The sequence below is a fragment of the Leuciscus leuciscus genome, assembly GCF_965113295.1.
Source record: "Leuciscus leuciscus genome assembly, chromosome: 6".
In the NCBI taxonomy this organism is placed as follows: domain Eukaryota; kingdom Metazoa; phylum Chordata; class Actinopteri; order Cypriniformes; family Leuciscidae; genus Leuciscus; species Leuciscus leuciscus.
Window position 1 is genome coordinate 22,740,316 of NC_138730.1, and position 16,555 is coordinate 22,756,870.

The following is a 16,555-nucleotide window of genomic DNA, read 5'->3' on the forward strand; positions in this document are numbered from 1 at the left end:
ACGCGTTTAATAACTGAAAGAGATATTAAAAACACAAAAATCTGCGCAAGAGATGCTGTTCGCATGGCGGCGCGCGCTCCGAAACAGACCGAGACCGGCCGAGACAAGCAAATTATACTTTCGGTTTCATGTGCAGATTGTGCGCGTCTAAACGATCAATTGTACACAAAAGCGTGTCAATTACCGGCTTTGAGATTCACTAAAACAGTTTATGTCTTAAATGGACGTAGTTATGGAAATAGTTGGGAGAAAATGGTGCATCAGTAGTAGCCTATTAGATCTGCATTCTGCACCCGGTCTTAAACGGGCCGCAGTCTAATAAACATGTTGACGATTGCGCCATTACTGTAAATCAAACAACAAGAGAAAAATCACTCACAGCTCTTGAAAGAATAACTTCAGCTTTAATAAGCATTAATCTATTTATGATAAATTTTACAGTGTTATTTTACATTTTATTACTTTATTAGATTTCTTTTTAGACCATGCCTGAACAGTAATGTTGATAGGCCTTCCTGAAATTAAAGCACTGTGTAGGCCTATATAAAGTGTATCTTTGTTTAATTGTTTATCTTTTGTTTATCTATTGTTTATCTTTGTTTGTTATATATAAAACAAAAAGAACCATAAGAATACAGTTAAAGTACTGTATCGATAAGCAGTATCGGTAAGAGTAGGAATACCGTTAATAATTGTGCTTCAAAAAATAAATAAAAGTTTTTACCTACACCTTCTTGTTTAAATTCATTTACATAATATATATGAATGTGTATAGAGCGTAATAAAAAGGTGACCTTCAAATTGTGGCGTTAAAGGTGATACAGCCGAGGAAAAATTTGGGTGCACCCAAATTTTGTGCTGGTGCACCTAAATAAAAAAGTTAGGCGCACCAGTGCAACCAAGGCAAAAAGTTAGTCTGGAGCCCTGGGAAGGAAGTATTAGTACACCCGGGAACCCCGATGATGACTTCTGTCATAATCACTGTTTGATTTGGACTGGCAAACATTGTGATTTTTACTCACAAAGAAAACATTTACCCACTTTGAGAAAAACATAATATACTATCTCAGGATGTCAGGATTATGTTCTGTTTAGTTGCTCCTGTGTTCCTGTTTTCCCTCTCTGTCTCCGTGGTTACTCATTATGTGCTCATTGGTTGCTATAGATACTGACTAGTGTCACCTATGTTTCATTTGGCTCCCTTTGTTTTCCTTGTGTATTTATAGCCCTCAGTTTGTGTTATCAGTTGTCCGTTCTCGTCTGTGTTAAGTGTAGGGCTTGGAACATTGCATTGACGTAATCGATTACATAAATTACTCAATTTGCATGAAATGCATTGATTTGTCACAATGTTTATGTTCCCCAATGAGTGCGGCTCCCTGGCATACTGATATTACAGAAATATGTGGCCCAATCCAAAATGTGGGAATGCTTTAAACAGCTGCTGGTTATTTAAAATATCTGATGGATGAACTTTGATGATTGGAATCCTTTATTTAATTACGCGGTGTCAATTGTGGTAAAACTTCATGGTTTTATTGACACTGCCATGTTTGATAGTGTTGTTATGGTTTCCGCTATGGTTAGTTAGTTAGAATGCGGTTGTGACTTCAACTGTTTGATGATACAATAAACATATTCAAGCAGCTACTTTAATCTCCTGAATGAACAAATTATTTCAGGATTCACACTTGTAAGCAATTTCTTCTGTGAACGCAGCCATAGTAAACACCTTTCCTAATTAGGCCTACACTGCATAAACCTTATCTTTTGTGATACATAAAAGTTCATACATTTTGTTAAATTATTGGTTATTATTTATTGGTAAATTAACCAAAGGATGAATCGACTATTCAGAAAACAGATTAACCGAAGGGAAAATTGTTAGATTAACCAATAAAAAATAAAATAAATAAATAATCAATCAAATAATCAATAATTCATTGATTGAAAAAAAAAATCGTTAGTTTAATAAGTGGTTATTCTGCTCCTGCATGTGGATAATCTCCTGAGAGATTATTATTTTGCTTTATTTAATTTAAAAAAATAATAAATTAAAGTTTTACTGCTGCATTTCGAACCTGCCTCAATCTCTTTCTTGCTGCAACCCACCGTGACAGAGGGTGGGTTTATTTTTCATGTTAAAAACATGACTATACAACAAAGCTCCACAGAACATTTCCACTGGACATTTCCAGGAAAAATTGCTCCAATAATGGGGCATGTTTTCACACTATATGGGGTAACAATAGAAAGTATCATAGGTTTTTCAGCAAAATTTACAATAAGTAAAACAATCATGGAAACAGCAAAAATGGTACAGCAAAAATATAAAAAGTCAACAACAAATATATTAAACCATTGTTAATAGAATAGCAATTAATAAACTGAATAAATTAATCACATTTAAAACAATTCACAGCTTGCCTTAAGAAATGCTTGACAACCTATCCCTATCTTTCTTGAAAAAATCATTTATGAAAAATACCCTTGGCCTGGGAATACAGGTCAATGTTTCATATATATACGTATATTATAATCTATCTTTAAAATATATTTGACTCTGGTCAGTGTGGTTTTATTGTGTTCTAATTTCACTTGCTTACCTAACAGCTATTGCAAAAATATTATGATATTGTAAGTTTAGTTTAGAGTAATGAATTCACAGAATAACTCTAATTTAGGTTTTCAACTTGGTGTTTGAAACAAACAAAACCACTGCTAGAGAAAACACACGTGTGTAATTTTACATTTGACTCCACCTTATAGTTAACTGGGATACGTGCCTTGTGAAAACTAGTCCCCATATAGGGCTGTGGTATAAAGTCATTAAATCTTCAAATCTTCTCATCAGAACTTTTTCAGACTGTTCAGATAGCATTTTGAGAAGATTCGATATGCACATTCATGTTCTTTTACCGAAGTTCTTTGCAAGGACTGTCTGTGAAGTGGGAAGTATAGGCTATCTTGTCACTCTTGGCCAAGAGAGTAGCAAAGCTTAGCCAGCCCTGTGAGATATGGCACAGATTTAGCGATTTCTGGCTAGAAGTCCAGAATGTCATAAGTATTCCACATCTAATAAATGTTCCTTCGAGGACATGTGTTAGACATTGAATGGATGGAAAAATCAAGCTGAATAACTAATCAAGAACAGAACATTTAGTTTTCAGATTATGACTGGGTGTTTCGCTTTATTTTTGAGATTTTTAGGACGTGTGATCATCTTTTTATTGAATTTAATGTCTTTTTGTCACTGAATAACAAATAGGTTATTTGAGATCCACCTAGGCTACATGATCCCCCTTATCACACTGGGCATTTTTAGTGTCCTTTTTGCACGTTAAGCCGGTTGCACACTGTGCGACAAATTTGGCAAATTCTAAAAGATATCCTCTGATCCTAGGCTAAAATTTGAAGTCTCTGATCGTTAGTTTGACATGTTCACCGACAGCCGTTTAATGACAGTTGCGATCAAATTTGACCTCTGACGAAATTCTGGCAGTGTCAGAAGATTTGACTCACAGTCCTGCAGTGTGACTCCTCAAATTGTCTTCGTTTTTTAAGACAAGCCATGACGTAAAAATTGATGATGTAAAATTCCAGACAAGTTTTCTTACGTGCGTCCGTTTTTAGCGCGACTTGACTGCCGTACAGTCTGACATTAATGACAACTGATATCTTACAGTGTGACATGGCTTACAGCGAGGATCATATTCGTACAGTCTGACAAGCAACAATCATAAAAGGACTATTATAAATCACTTTATAATTGTTACGCTTTACATTTTACATTGTTACACCAGTAGGTGGTGACAAATTACTTTTCTTTATGAGTTAGCCAATGAATCATTCATTCAACCAATTCATTCAAAAACCCAGATTCATTCAGGAATTAAACACCAGCTACCAGTCAAGTCAAGTCAAGTCAAGTCAAGTTTATTTGTATAGCGCTTTTCACAATACAGATTGTATCAAAGCAGCTTCACAGTATTAAATTAAAATAATACAACAAAGTTTGTTTCAAGAGGAATTTATTGATTGATAAAATTAAATTAAATATCCCCAAAATATCCCCAACTGAGCAAGCCAAAGGCAACAGTGGCAAGGAACCGAAAAACTCCATCAAGTGACCTAATGGTGTCCTAAAACTCCATCAGGTGACCTAATGGAGAAAAAAAAACCTTGGGAGAACCCAGGCTCAGTCGGGGCCATTTCTCCTCTGGCATTTATGAGCTAGAGGCCGGATTGTAGTTTGAACTGTAGTATTATATGAATGCCTGGCTGAAGAAATGCGACTTTAATCTAGTTTTAAACTGGGAGAGCGAGTCTGAGCAACAAACAGTATCAGGAAGACTATTCCAGAGTTTTGGAGCCAAATGTGAAAACGCTCTCCCTCCTTTGGTGGTTCTGGATATCCTAGGTATGACCAAAAGCCTTGAATTTAGTGATCTTAAAGAGCGCGATGGATTATATGGCGATAGGAGATCCGTTAAATAGACTGGAGCTAAGCCGTTTAGGGCTTTATAAGTCAGTAGCAATACCTTGTAATTAATACGGAACTTTATAGGTAACCAATGCAGTGATGATAAAATCGGTGTTATATGATCATATTTTCTTGATCTCGTAAGAACTCTAGCAGCGGCATTTTGGACTAACTGTAGCTTGTTTATTGAGGATGCAGGACAACCAGCTAATAACGCATTACAGTAATCCAGTCTCGAGGTCATGAATGCATGAACTAACTTTTCTGCATCAGAAACTGATAGCATATTACGTAGCTTAGCAATGTTTCTAAGGTGGAAAAAGGCTGTTTTTGTAACATATGAAATATGATTTTCAAAAGACAGGTTGCAATCGAGTATAACACCCAGGTCTTTTACTGTAGCGGATAAAGTAACAGGACATCCTATGATGTTAAAGTTGTATTGTGCGAGGTTTTGTGGGCGGTTTTTTTAACCGATAAGTATTACCTCTGTCTTGTCTGGATTTAATAAAAGAAAATTACGCGTCATCCAATCTTTTATATCTTTAACACACTGTCAATTTGGAAAATGTAGCGTTTTCATCCGGCCGTGATGAAATATATATTTGAGTGTCATCAGCATAACAATGGAAACTAATTCCATGTTTTCTTATAATATTTCCAAGTGGCATCATATATATTGAGAATAACAGAGGGCCTAACACAGATCCCTGCGGCACTCCATAGTTTACTGGAGTTATGATCGATTTTTCTCCATTTAAATAGACAAAATGGTAGCGGTCAGATACTGTAGGTATGATTTGAACCAGCTTAATGCTTGTCTCTGAACACCAGTGTAATTTTGTACCAGTGTGTTGCTCAAAGAAGCACCTTTTGGATTTGTTTGGAACTATTTTCATTGAAGGTAATTAGCAATGCTGTGTCTTAATTGTAAGTTAGTTAATACTAAATTGTTGTTTATTGTACACTTAAAAAAATTAGGTCACTGTTTGACATGCTTGTATATTGTTGCCACTGATGTTTGAATTCAAGTTACGCATATCATTGTTTTCATGATGGGTCATTGATGAAGTAGTACTCACGCACATTTGTTAACTACTATAAATATAACGATTTGTTGACTGCGAAGGATTGCTCTAGCATTATTTTTATTATGCTAGAGGTGCAGAAACACATTTCAGCTGCAAGTAAATGTCCATCACATTTTTGTGAGAGCTGTTTTTGTTGTTGGAGATGAGCTACTAGGTCTGAACTAACAGCATACTTCATGATGGAGGCGCATCTGTGTTTCTAGCCTTTGCAGATAGCTTAACCAGGTGTGAACCTGGAACTGTGACTGAAAGGAAAATACGATCATATGCGCTATGACTTGGTTGAGGTTTCACAGCTGTTTAAGAGATATTATGTCCAGCTTGGTGTTTTGTAACCAAAATCACAAGAGGGGCAACTTAAAACCAAATTTTTTGCACTTCTCTGTCTATTAGAAAGATTCTTTAATCACTTTTTGTGTTCCACTAAAAATAAAAACACCATACGTGTGTAACTGAAGGCAGATCCCTTTCATAACCAGTTAGCTCTATGCTAAGTTAGTAGCTTGCCAATCATGAAATGAATGAAGTTAATTTAATTTCATAATATTAGCTTGATTGAATGAAATGATTTTAAATTTTTAAAAATAGTTTTCCTCACTTTTGATCGGACCATCTATCTCAAGTTATCCTGTGTTTAATGGTTTAATTGGTATGACTGGTAGGCCTAAACCTAGACTCATTTATCCTCCTGTCACCAGACCTCCTGTGGAAATACTGGTCCAACTGTTCATTACAAAGGCTATCATTTCCTCAAAGATGTTACCGTATGCGGTTACACGTTTGGTCTTTACTCTCTCACTCTCTAGTTTAACAAAAAAAAATCTTTCTATGTATCCTCTTCTCCCCTGACTGGCCCCTGCATGTGTCTTGCTCACTGCTGGGAAACATATTTTACCGTTTAACAGCTCCCAGTAGAGTGATAAGGTAACATTTGAGGCCTGCTTCAAGGCTCTGCATCGGCTGCTGTTTGGAGGATTGCGCTGGATTGGGGCAAGTGAGTCGGGGGGGGGGGGGGTATTAAAGTTTAAACAATCGTTTGATTTTTTGTTTTGCCTTAGTACACTAGTGCTATTCAAAGTGTGCATGGAATCTGTCTGCCTGTGTATAAAATGAAGCTTTTTCCCCAGCTCTTGCCACAGAGACTATCTGCATATCATGAAAATGTGAAATAAGATCTGGGGGGCATTAGATACTCCACGATTTCTGCATTTGACAGTCAGTTGCTGTTTGTGCTCTTTTCAAACAATCTGCATTTTCCATGATATCATTCCAGTCTGTATTTTCCTCTGAATCTTTCCAACCCTCTTTGCTGAATATCTAGGTTAAAGTGTCAGGAGGGATAACTACTGACTCCAGGCCTTAGAAATATGGTGGACTGTCCTTTGTTACTCATTAGAACAGTGGATCTCAACCTTTTTGACTGCATTTTCTCGCAGGGGCATAAACATAACTTCACAAAAACACTCCTACTATTGCATAGTTCTTCCAAACTCACCAATTAATTGAATATTAAAATAGGTTGCTGGAGGCTCGAAGTCAAGTCGATTTTTTTTCTTTTCAATAAATGGTCTTAAAATGGTCTACTTTGCATTGTCAATTTGCATTTGACCAGTGTTCACTCCCCTAGTCTGTTGTCTTCTGCGACAGAGAGGTCATATGTCAGGTCATAATGACTGGCAGGAATACCTGGAGTTCCTCAGGTTATAATTACAAAGTGCTGACAGTGGTAATCATACACACTTTGGTAACCTCTGGTCTGATTCAGTCTCAGTGCACACATAATGAACCAAACTTTCTTCTCTGGGCTTGACCTCTGACATTTAAAGCACACAGTCCTCACCTCAAACAGCAGAATAGGGCATTAACACTTCATCGGGTAAGGGTGATGATGAGACAAGGTGGATCTCATGTGTTAAACTCATTTTATAGAGTTACTCCGTTAAGTTGTGTCATGCTGTTAGTGGAAAACCCTTGGAAGCCTTTTTCTTTGAACACACTTTTTGGAGATTGGAACCCAGTAATCCATCCTATATTTTCTATATGCATGTTGCTTTTATTTTAAATGATTCATCCATGCATTTATATATATATTTTTATTGCCTTTTTTTTTTGTACCTATAGTAGCCTCTTTGGTGATGTATGCCAGATTTCTCCAGTCATTTTGTTTGGGTAAACCAAGACTAGGGTAAACTGTATTTTTTTTTTGCGGTTTTTATTTTTTCGATACTCCTGTTACAATGCAACACTTACTCTGATGCTAATTTCTGAATTAAACCTTACTTAATGAGACCAATTGCAGAGTAATAATGAAGTTGAATAAATAAAGTTGCAGCTATGTTAAACTGATCAGCAGATCAGTGTTTTTTTCCCCCTCACTTTCTTTTAGTATATGCATAAGAGATTAATGCATTAAATTTGCTGAAATTTAAAGAACATGCCAGGCTTCAGTTTAGTTCTCCAAGATGAGCTTTATGTACAAGTTAGTTTAGATTTTTTGTTTGTTTGGGTCACACTAGAGTATTGTATTCACTGTAATAGTGCTGGTCATTAGGTTGAAGTGATCTGAATTGTCTTATATAAAAGTGCTTCATAGCCTGTGGCACTCCTGAGAATATTATTATTAACGCAGCAGGATAGAAAAATGCCATAGGTCTCTGTCATAATTACAGGAAGATTACGAGAAGCAGGTGAAGCTTTTAAGAATGCATTGGTTCAGGCTGTAGATTTAGATTCTTTATTTTTTCCTGTCTGTTTACATGAACACTTAGTTTTTATTTTCAGTCAGCGATCAGTACTGCTGCAGAAAGACTGAAATCTTTTTATTTTTACATCTTAGATTTGTTACCGATGTATCTCTAGTCTGGATTGTATTCTATTTGGTTTTAATGTTCTTCATACTCTAAGCCCGAACAGACTTAATACAGCGTGTAACTAATAGGCTACATTTAGAGATTTTGTGAAGACTAGTGACGCACATAAAGAAAATCAAACCAGAACAAGTAGCTGGTGATGATTTTGATACTGATCTGCTGTTGGACCTGAAATTAGATCACTGTACTGTACAAGGAGTTTTTCTCTTTGAAAATAATGTGTCTGTTATGAATTAATGCAGTACTTCTCTAGTGATTGTAAGACAGGGCAATCCCAATGGATACTGAAGTATTCAAAGTAGATTTATATCTCCCTGTTTCCGCCAGTGTTTAGTCCAGAGCCTAGCTATATTATTTGGGTTCTCAGTGAGGAAGAAGATGTGCCAGATGCTTAGAAAAACAACTCCCATCCAATGATGGAGAGTCACTGGATGGAATAAGCTGAAAAAGGAGATGTGTTTGACTAGAGATTGATGTCAGTAGTGGGCCAGCACATTTTTGAATTCATGTTGAACTAGATCAGGTGCATGTGAATGGTTTGTCTGACTATGTTTGAATGGGGTCACTGAATATCAAACCTCACTTGCTGCGTATCGAGATTGTCATGCACTTTTTTAAAGGAGACACTAGTGTTTTTTTAGGATTATTTTATCCGATCTAGTTTCATAATATTTTGAATTAGCTTTCATAATATATTTTTAGTTTTCATTTGATAATTTAATTTTAGTTTGACTTTCAGTCATTTTATTTTATGCTTTTGTCATTTGTATTAGTTATATACAGTGTGTGTGTGTGTGTGTGTGCGTGTGTGTGTGTGTGTGTGTGTGTGTGTGTGTGTGTGTGTGTGTGTGTGTGTGTGTGTGTGTATGTATATATATATATATATATATATATATAAAACATTTGTAAAAAAAAAAAAAAAAAGAATAAGAATGTGTATTAAGATACTAAATATGTTTAACATAATAATTTATCACATTTACAGAATTTAATAATACTACTGTTTCAATCTAAAGAATCTTCTAAAGAATGCTTTGAGTCAAAAATCATATGATAAATTCAAATTGCAGTTATTCAGCGCTAATTTTAACAGAACAAAAATAATAATAATAAACTTCTACTGTCTCCTTTAAGATAGATGAATGGATAGTGAGTAAAAAAGATACACTTTTAACTTACAAAGTGAAAGTGTTCCAGATATTTGAAAAATTTGGTTCAGCTTCAGTACAATAACAATGTAAACATAATTAATATAATTAATATAGGAAGCAACATAGGAAGTATAGCATTCTTTTATTAATTTTCTTGCACAGCATAAATGGATATTTAGCCATGAAAATATGTTGCTATATTTTAGGAATGGAATTGGAGAAAATCTGTGGAATTCTGCTGAATGGTTTTAAACATGCTAAAATGTGTCAAACAGAGATGAGAATACTATAGTTATTGGTAGCTGAAAGCATAATCAAATTAGACAAAATATTTGATAAATGAACATCACATTCAGTGGAGAGAGTTGTGGGCTTAGACATGATTAAAGAGAAAAAAAAAAAAAACACTAATGTATGATAGTCTGTGGACCTGATTTTAAATGCGACCTCTAGTGTGTTTTTATTCATTACATTTTTTTAGCCAAGCAAATCTGACAGCCAGTGATCATCATGTATTTTCATTGCATGAAAAAGTGCAACTTTGACATTTTGCTCTTCTGGAGAAAAGTCATATGAATTTGGAGTGACATAAGGGTGGGTAGATGATGACAACATTTTTCAAATTAAGCCTAATAACCTGCGTAAAGTGCAACTCAATTGAAATGACCAAATTAAGACCTGTGGATATGTGAAATATGGCAAAGCTTTTAAGAAAAATACCTTTTCTTACCTACGATAATCATGCAACTTCGTTTTCAAATATAAAGTTGAATTTTAAAATGTGTTTGACTCCTAAACGTGTGTCAGCTGCTTCTAACTGTGAGATGTTTGTTGTACAGAGGGATGTCAGAGCTCTCCAGCATGTACAAGGATTTATTGGTCATGCTTGCAGGAAGCATCCTTTTTGTACCATAAAATGTCTTCCAGCGCCTTACGCTCCGACAGATGTAGACCCTGTAATTTAATGTCGTCTGCATGTTAGCGTTCTCCTCCCCAGGCCACCCCGCTTGAATCGACTTTACATGCCAATCAAATCAAAGAAATCTGCCCTTCTCTGACTGACTTACCTATTGCATTATGTCTGGCTTTGGCATTACTGGTCCGAGCGGTCTGTTCTGTGGGGGTCAGCTGAGGTATTCTGCAGTCTCTACAGAAGTAGTTTACATTCTCAGCAAAGTCAGACAGTTCCCGCTTGAAGAATTCCTTGGGTTCAGCTCGTGCACGTAGCTGTTTGACCTTTGTGTCGAGGTGGGAGAGGGGATCTTATTTCCTTTCCCCAAATTTTCATGAAAAACAGAAGGCTTCAGATATTTCAGCACATCAGCAGCACGGGCACACTGGTTATTTTTTCTTGCCATTCCTCAGTCATTAGCGCAGGACCGCTCTGTGAAATGTGCCTCATGTTGAAGCACTATAGCACTTTTTTTGAATGGGATGCAGATTAGTGGCCCTTCTGGCGTGTGCTCACACAGTGCTGAACCAAGCGCTTTCGTTCTCATTGTTTTTTCAGCTGAGCAGCGCGTTGGCCTTCTTCCTGTCTGTGAGCGACTCTTGAGAGGCTAGCTGGGAAAGAAGATCATGGCAGAACGACGGGCTAATGCTCAATGCCCTGCAGCTACTTTCGATGTTATCACACATATAGGTCTCTGTGGCACACGGCCACATGCTTATTTGATTTAGTACAATATCAAGAGAAGGATTCTCTATGGCAAGCAGCTGTTCTTTTTTTTTTTGACTCATGGCTTTGAAGATGTTTGTTTTGTTTGTCCGTCTGTCTGTCCGTCCAATCTGTCTGTCTCTCTGTCTGTCTGTTTATGTATCTATCTGTCTGTCTGTCTGTCTGTCTGTCTGTCTATCTATCTATCTGTTTTTTGATTGATCAATATGTCTGTCAATCAGTCTGTCTGTCTATCTATCTGTCTGTCTGTTGATCTAATATCGCTATATATATCTGTTCGTCTGTCTGTCTGTCTCACTCAAACAAACACATAGCATTTTCACAAGGTGGAATAAAAATGACATATATCACATGTATGTATCGCTATCCAGAATATTTCTGATAATTGTCTATGTGCTGTCATTCAGGGGGACATCCAGCAGCTTCTTTTGGTGGCGGACCCTCGTGCAGCCTACGACTACTGTGAACACTACAGCCCTGACTGTGAAACCCCCCATCAGGACACACCACAGGCCCAGGAGCCCGAGGAGGAGGTCAGTATGTGTCTGGATCTGACCCAGACGTGTGTGTGTGCGTGCGTGTATGTGTGTGGTTTTGTGATGATGTATTGGTGGATTATATATGGTCTACACCCACAGCTTCTGTCTGGGGCTTTCTAAGACCTGGATTCAAAACATGGCCAAAAATCTGAATTATTAATCAGAATTTAGTAGGGATGTGCACACGTAATTGCCTAGTTGGGTTTTGTTCTAGTCAACCAGTAAAAACACTGTTTAAACTTTTCAAATTGTTTTTCTTTGGTGATTTTTTTTTTTCTTCTTTCTCATATCCATATTGACATCTATATATAAAATACTTTCCCGATGAATCTCTCCTCTAAATATCACTGTCCTAATTGCATTAGCTGGCACTGTGGATACTTGACGTCGAGGGTACGAGAGGTCTTTCAAGCACAGCCAGGTGTAACAATATGTTTTTATTGCCATATTTGGAGGAATAGTCATACTTTGTAGAATCATGCATCTCATGATGAGAATCTGATTTTATAGTGAAAAGAAAGTGTGAAACACTAAGAGAAAAAGTTTTAATTTAATACAAAATTGTTTTTTAAATTGGCTTTTAAAACTGTTACTGGTGATGTAACAGTTATTAAAGGGGTGGTCGATTATGATTTCACTTTTTTAACTTTAGTTAGTGTGTAATGTTGCTGTTTGAGCATAAACAACATCTGCAAAGTTACGACACTCAAAGTTCAAAGCAAAGGGAGATATTTTAATTTACAGAAATCACTTTTTAAGGAACAAACGGCTGGTAGGGACTACACGAGCTTCCCCCAGGGTTATTAACATCACCAACCCCAAAAATTACATAAACCCTGTCTCGCAACAAAGGGCTCTATGTCTCTGCTAAGAACGAGCTTTTGAAGCTCCGCCCGCTGTGCCGGGAGCAGCGGCTCATTTACATTTAAATAGCCCACACAGAAAACAATGCATTTTTGCTCACCCTCAAAAAATTACAATTTTAACATCCTATAAAAAATTATCTGTGGGGTATTTGAGCTAAAACTTCACATACACACTGGGGACATCAGAGACTTATTTTACGTCTTGTAAAAAGTTGCATTATACCACCCCTTTAAACAAAATGTAAATTCACATACTTACTAATAGTAATATTCCTATTTTGTATGTGTTAGATTACTCAACTAAAAATGTATTTATGTCATTCTCTATTATTTAGTGTGTTATTGTGGTAAAAAAAAAATAATTGGAGCTGCAGGTCTGTACAAATTGTCCTTATGGAATCTATTGTGATGAATCACAAGTGTGATCTTGAGAGATTAAACCGTCCTGCTAATCCCAAATTGAAACAGTGCGGTTTGTCTGGTTTGTCGATATTTAGCTTTTTCAATGCATCAGTGTTTTCCAATAATATTTCACTGAATAACCAATGAGCTCACGGTGGAAACTATTTCCCCCCCTGCCACAGAGTCTGAGCCCACTTTTGAGTGGCGTGGAAATATATGTTTCTTTAATGACTCCTGCATGCTTGCTGGGAAAGTCTAGTTTCTCCCTCCACAGCTAGCTCTGGAATACCTGGAAAAGTTATGTCTCTCAGCTGTTAAAGAACTCCTGATTGTAAAATGATGATAAATCACAGTAACTGCTGCTTGGGGTATTGAGAACTACACCACAACAGGGACTGGAAAATAACTTCATGTATCGTGGAGAACGCCAGAGCAAAACCAATGGACAAATTAGTGAAGTAATACAGAATGGTAAAAACAAATTACATAACTATATCGTCAGCTTTTTAAAAACAAATGAAATATAGCTTTATAATCCGTGTTAATTTAAGTGCTATAATTCATCCCAGCATCAGCAATCTAAAATCTATATCTACATTAGGAAGACCAGAGAACTTTAGACGGAGGTCCATTCTATTCCCCTGCAAGGAGCTCCCCTGCGCCGTACCAAATGCTTTAAGACACGTGTGGGAAACGGGGACACGTTTTTAATGGCCCAGGACGATATTTATGCCTTTCATCCAGCTCGCTGGCTACAGCCAGGGCAGGCTCCAAGCCTGGCAAGACCCTTAAATGCCGTAAACTGACTCGCAGCTGGATATTTCTTCCTTTTAGCTTCTTTTCTATAGCCAGTGGAAAGCAGCCAGTCCACCAGGCCTCAGTTCTTTTTTTCCCCCTGTTATTTTTATTAGCTCAGCTGATGCATTGGGACTTAATTTCATTCCTCTCTGATGGACAAAGGCACATCACAGAATGCCTGTTAACTTAATCTGTTGTGCCTCACCTTATGCTTGTACACCTTATTAGAAGCATAGAGGAAAACAAGCTCACAATTGGAAGCGTGTGTTTATAATTGTTTGTTTATAAATGCCATTTAATTATTGGGAAGGACTTAACAATAGCTCTTTGTTGAAATGCTAAATTGACTGCCATTTAAGTACATTAGCAACTTTCAAAAAGTTTTGTGTGCAAGTGGCTTGGGAGTGTTACATTTAATAAGTACACTTTATGAGAAGCTGAATTATCCTATAAATTAATTATAAATTGCAACATACCTTGTGTGACATACGCACTGTGATATAATGTACCATGTGCACTGTTTAACTTTACACAACAATATGAAATGTTAAAAACCAGAACAGGTCTTTTACATTAACACTGCGTTCTTGTCATGCCTAAGAGGTGCTTCCATAAAGATTATAAAATGATAGACTCTGATTGGATAGTTAAATTCTGATTGAAATAATTGATTTCAAGTTGTTGCTTATTAACTATAAACATGTGCCTGTTTTTTATGTGCCAAGTTTCTGTTCCTCTGCTATTTTAAACTGCGTGTAATGATGAATTAGTTTTTTGGTAATTATAAAAAATTCTCTTTATTGAATATTGAAAATTTAACTAAAGTTTTCTAAACACCAGTGGACTGTTATGGCAGGTGGCTCAAATTTTAGCAAGATAAACTATAGCATTAGCTGGCAGGTTGCATAGTCTCATTATCTATCTTTAAGGGTGTGTTCACACTTGTAGTTCAGTTCTCTTGGTTCTTTTGGTCCAGACTCCAGACTCCAAGATACATTTAGTCCTGGTTTGCTTTGTGTTCACACTGTCATTTTTAAGACCAAACCTAAAGATACAAAAAATAAAAGGCTTTATGATGTATATATGCATATATACTTACAGAAAATCCAAAACTACATTGTGTGCTGGGCTAAAAGTGATCGTTGTATGTGTGTACATGATGGTATTTTTTACTAGTGAAGAACTAGTGAAGATCTTGTAAAATGTGTAAAGGAGTCGTAGACCTAAAGAATTTTCTCATATTTTGCGCTGTTAATCTGTCTCTTTTTTTCTAAGTACATTGTACTGTTAATCATTGCTTACATTGAATCATTTTTTGTTTTATTCATGAAAAATGATTTGTATGTAAACTGTTGAATTGAATTCGATTGGATACTGTGTGTACAATTGGATTTATGCAGAAATCCATTCTGCTCATGTTTCATGTACTCAAACCATTTAATCTGGGCTTTTTGTACCATATGCTTTGGATAAAAAAGTGCCATGTAAGTCATCAAATCCTTCAAAGAAATTTGATATTATAGATTTGATGTTTTAAACAGATGGGCAAGATCAGAGAAATTAAAGTTCTTAAATATTTGAACTACAAATTATTTATGTAGTTCACTGATTACCCATCATGTCAATGGCTTTAACACATTTTGCATGATTTAAGTTCTTATCAATTTGTATTTTGTGTGATATACTATTAATATATCATACAATTCATCTTCCCTTTAGTATACAGTGACCCCAAAAAGTATTTGAACACTTATGCCAAACGTGTGAATTGTATGAACACCATTGCATTATGTAGCAAAATATATATTAAAAGAAATATACAGCAAACATTTTTCAAGCAAAACACACCCAAAAAATGTGTTACAGGTTGAAAATGACAGAACAATAGATATATTGGTGAAAATTATGGCCACTGCAAAATAAAAAATAAATGAACCTCGTTTTGATATTTTGTCTGCGAAATTTAAACATTTTTGGACACCATGTATTCAAAAAGTGTTCAAATACGTTCTGAGGCCTCTAAACTGTATATAGGGACTTGAATCTTAAGATCCGAGTCTTTCTTTCTAACATGCATCCATCTCTCTCTCAGTACAATACTGAATACACGGATTATAATGAGTTCTATGACTACACAGAAGAAGTGACTGCCACTGAAAATCCCACTGACAACGTCCAAACTGAGACCAAGGTAAACACACACACATCTGTATGGCCCAGGTGAATGTCAATCACTGTGGGATTTTCTTCAGCCCGCCCATTTTCACACTGTGTGGTCTCTGATTTATTACGCTCTATTGTTCTGTTGCACTCATTCAATTTGCCTTTCTCTTTTCTCAAATGCCATCACTTTCATCCATGCTTTCACTCAAATGCACCTGCTCGTATTATTGAGAAAATATTGTAATTTGTCAAAAATAGTCTGTAATACTATCACATAACGTCTCGAGTTACGACTGTAACCCTTGTTGCCCGAGAAGGGAACGAGACACTGCTTCGATACAACACTTTGGGGAACGCCCTTAGCATAACGCATCTGAAGTATGAATGAAACTAATCCAATCCTGACTGGTGCTGCGTCATGACGTAACATGTGACGGCATACACGGAAGCTACAAAGAGACACCGGCACACAAGCTCCCAGGCAGGGGAAGGCATGGCGGAGGGACGCAGTGTC

General features: G+C 36.4%; 1 protein-coding gene across 1 annotated transcript in view; it reads left to right on the forward strand.

Annotated features, from left to right (window-relative positions):
• Window positions 1–16,555, forward strand: part of col11a1b (collagen, type XI, alpha 1b) — a 93,749-nt gene that overhangs the window by 17,587 nt on the left and 59,607 nt on the right. The window contains exons 5-6 of the mRNA XM_082172835.1: window positions 11,681–11,806; window positions 15,971–16,069. Of these exons, the coding sequence (XP_082028961.1) occupies window positions 11,681–11,806; window positions 15,971–16,069 (225 nt within the window). The remainder of the gene's footprint in view (window positions 1–11,680; window positions 11,807–15,970; window positions 16,070–16,555) is intronic.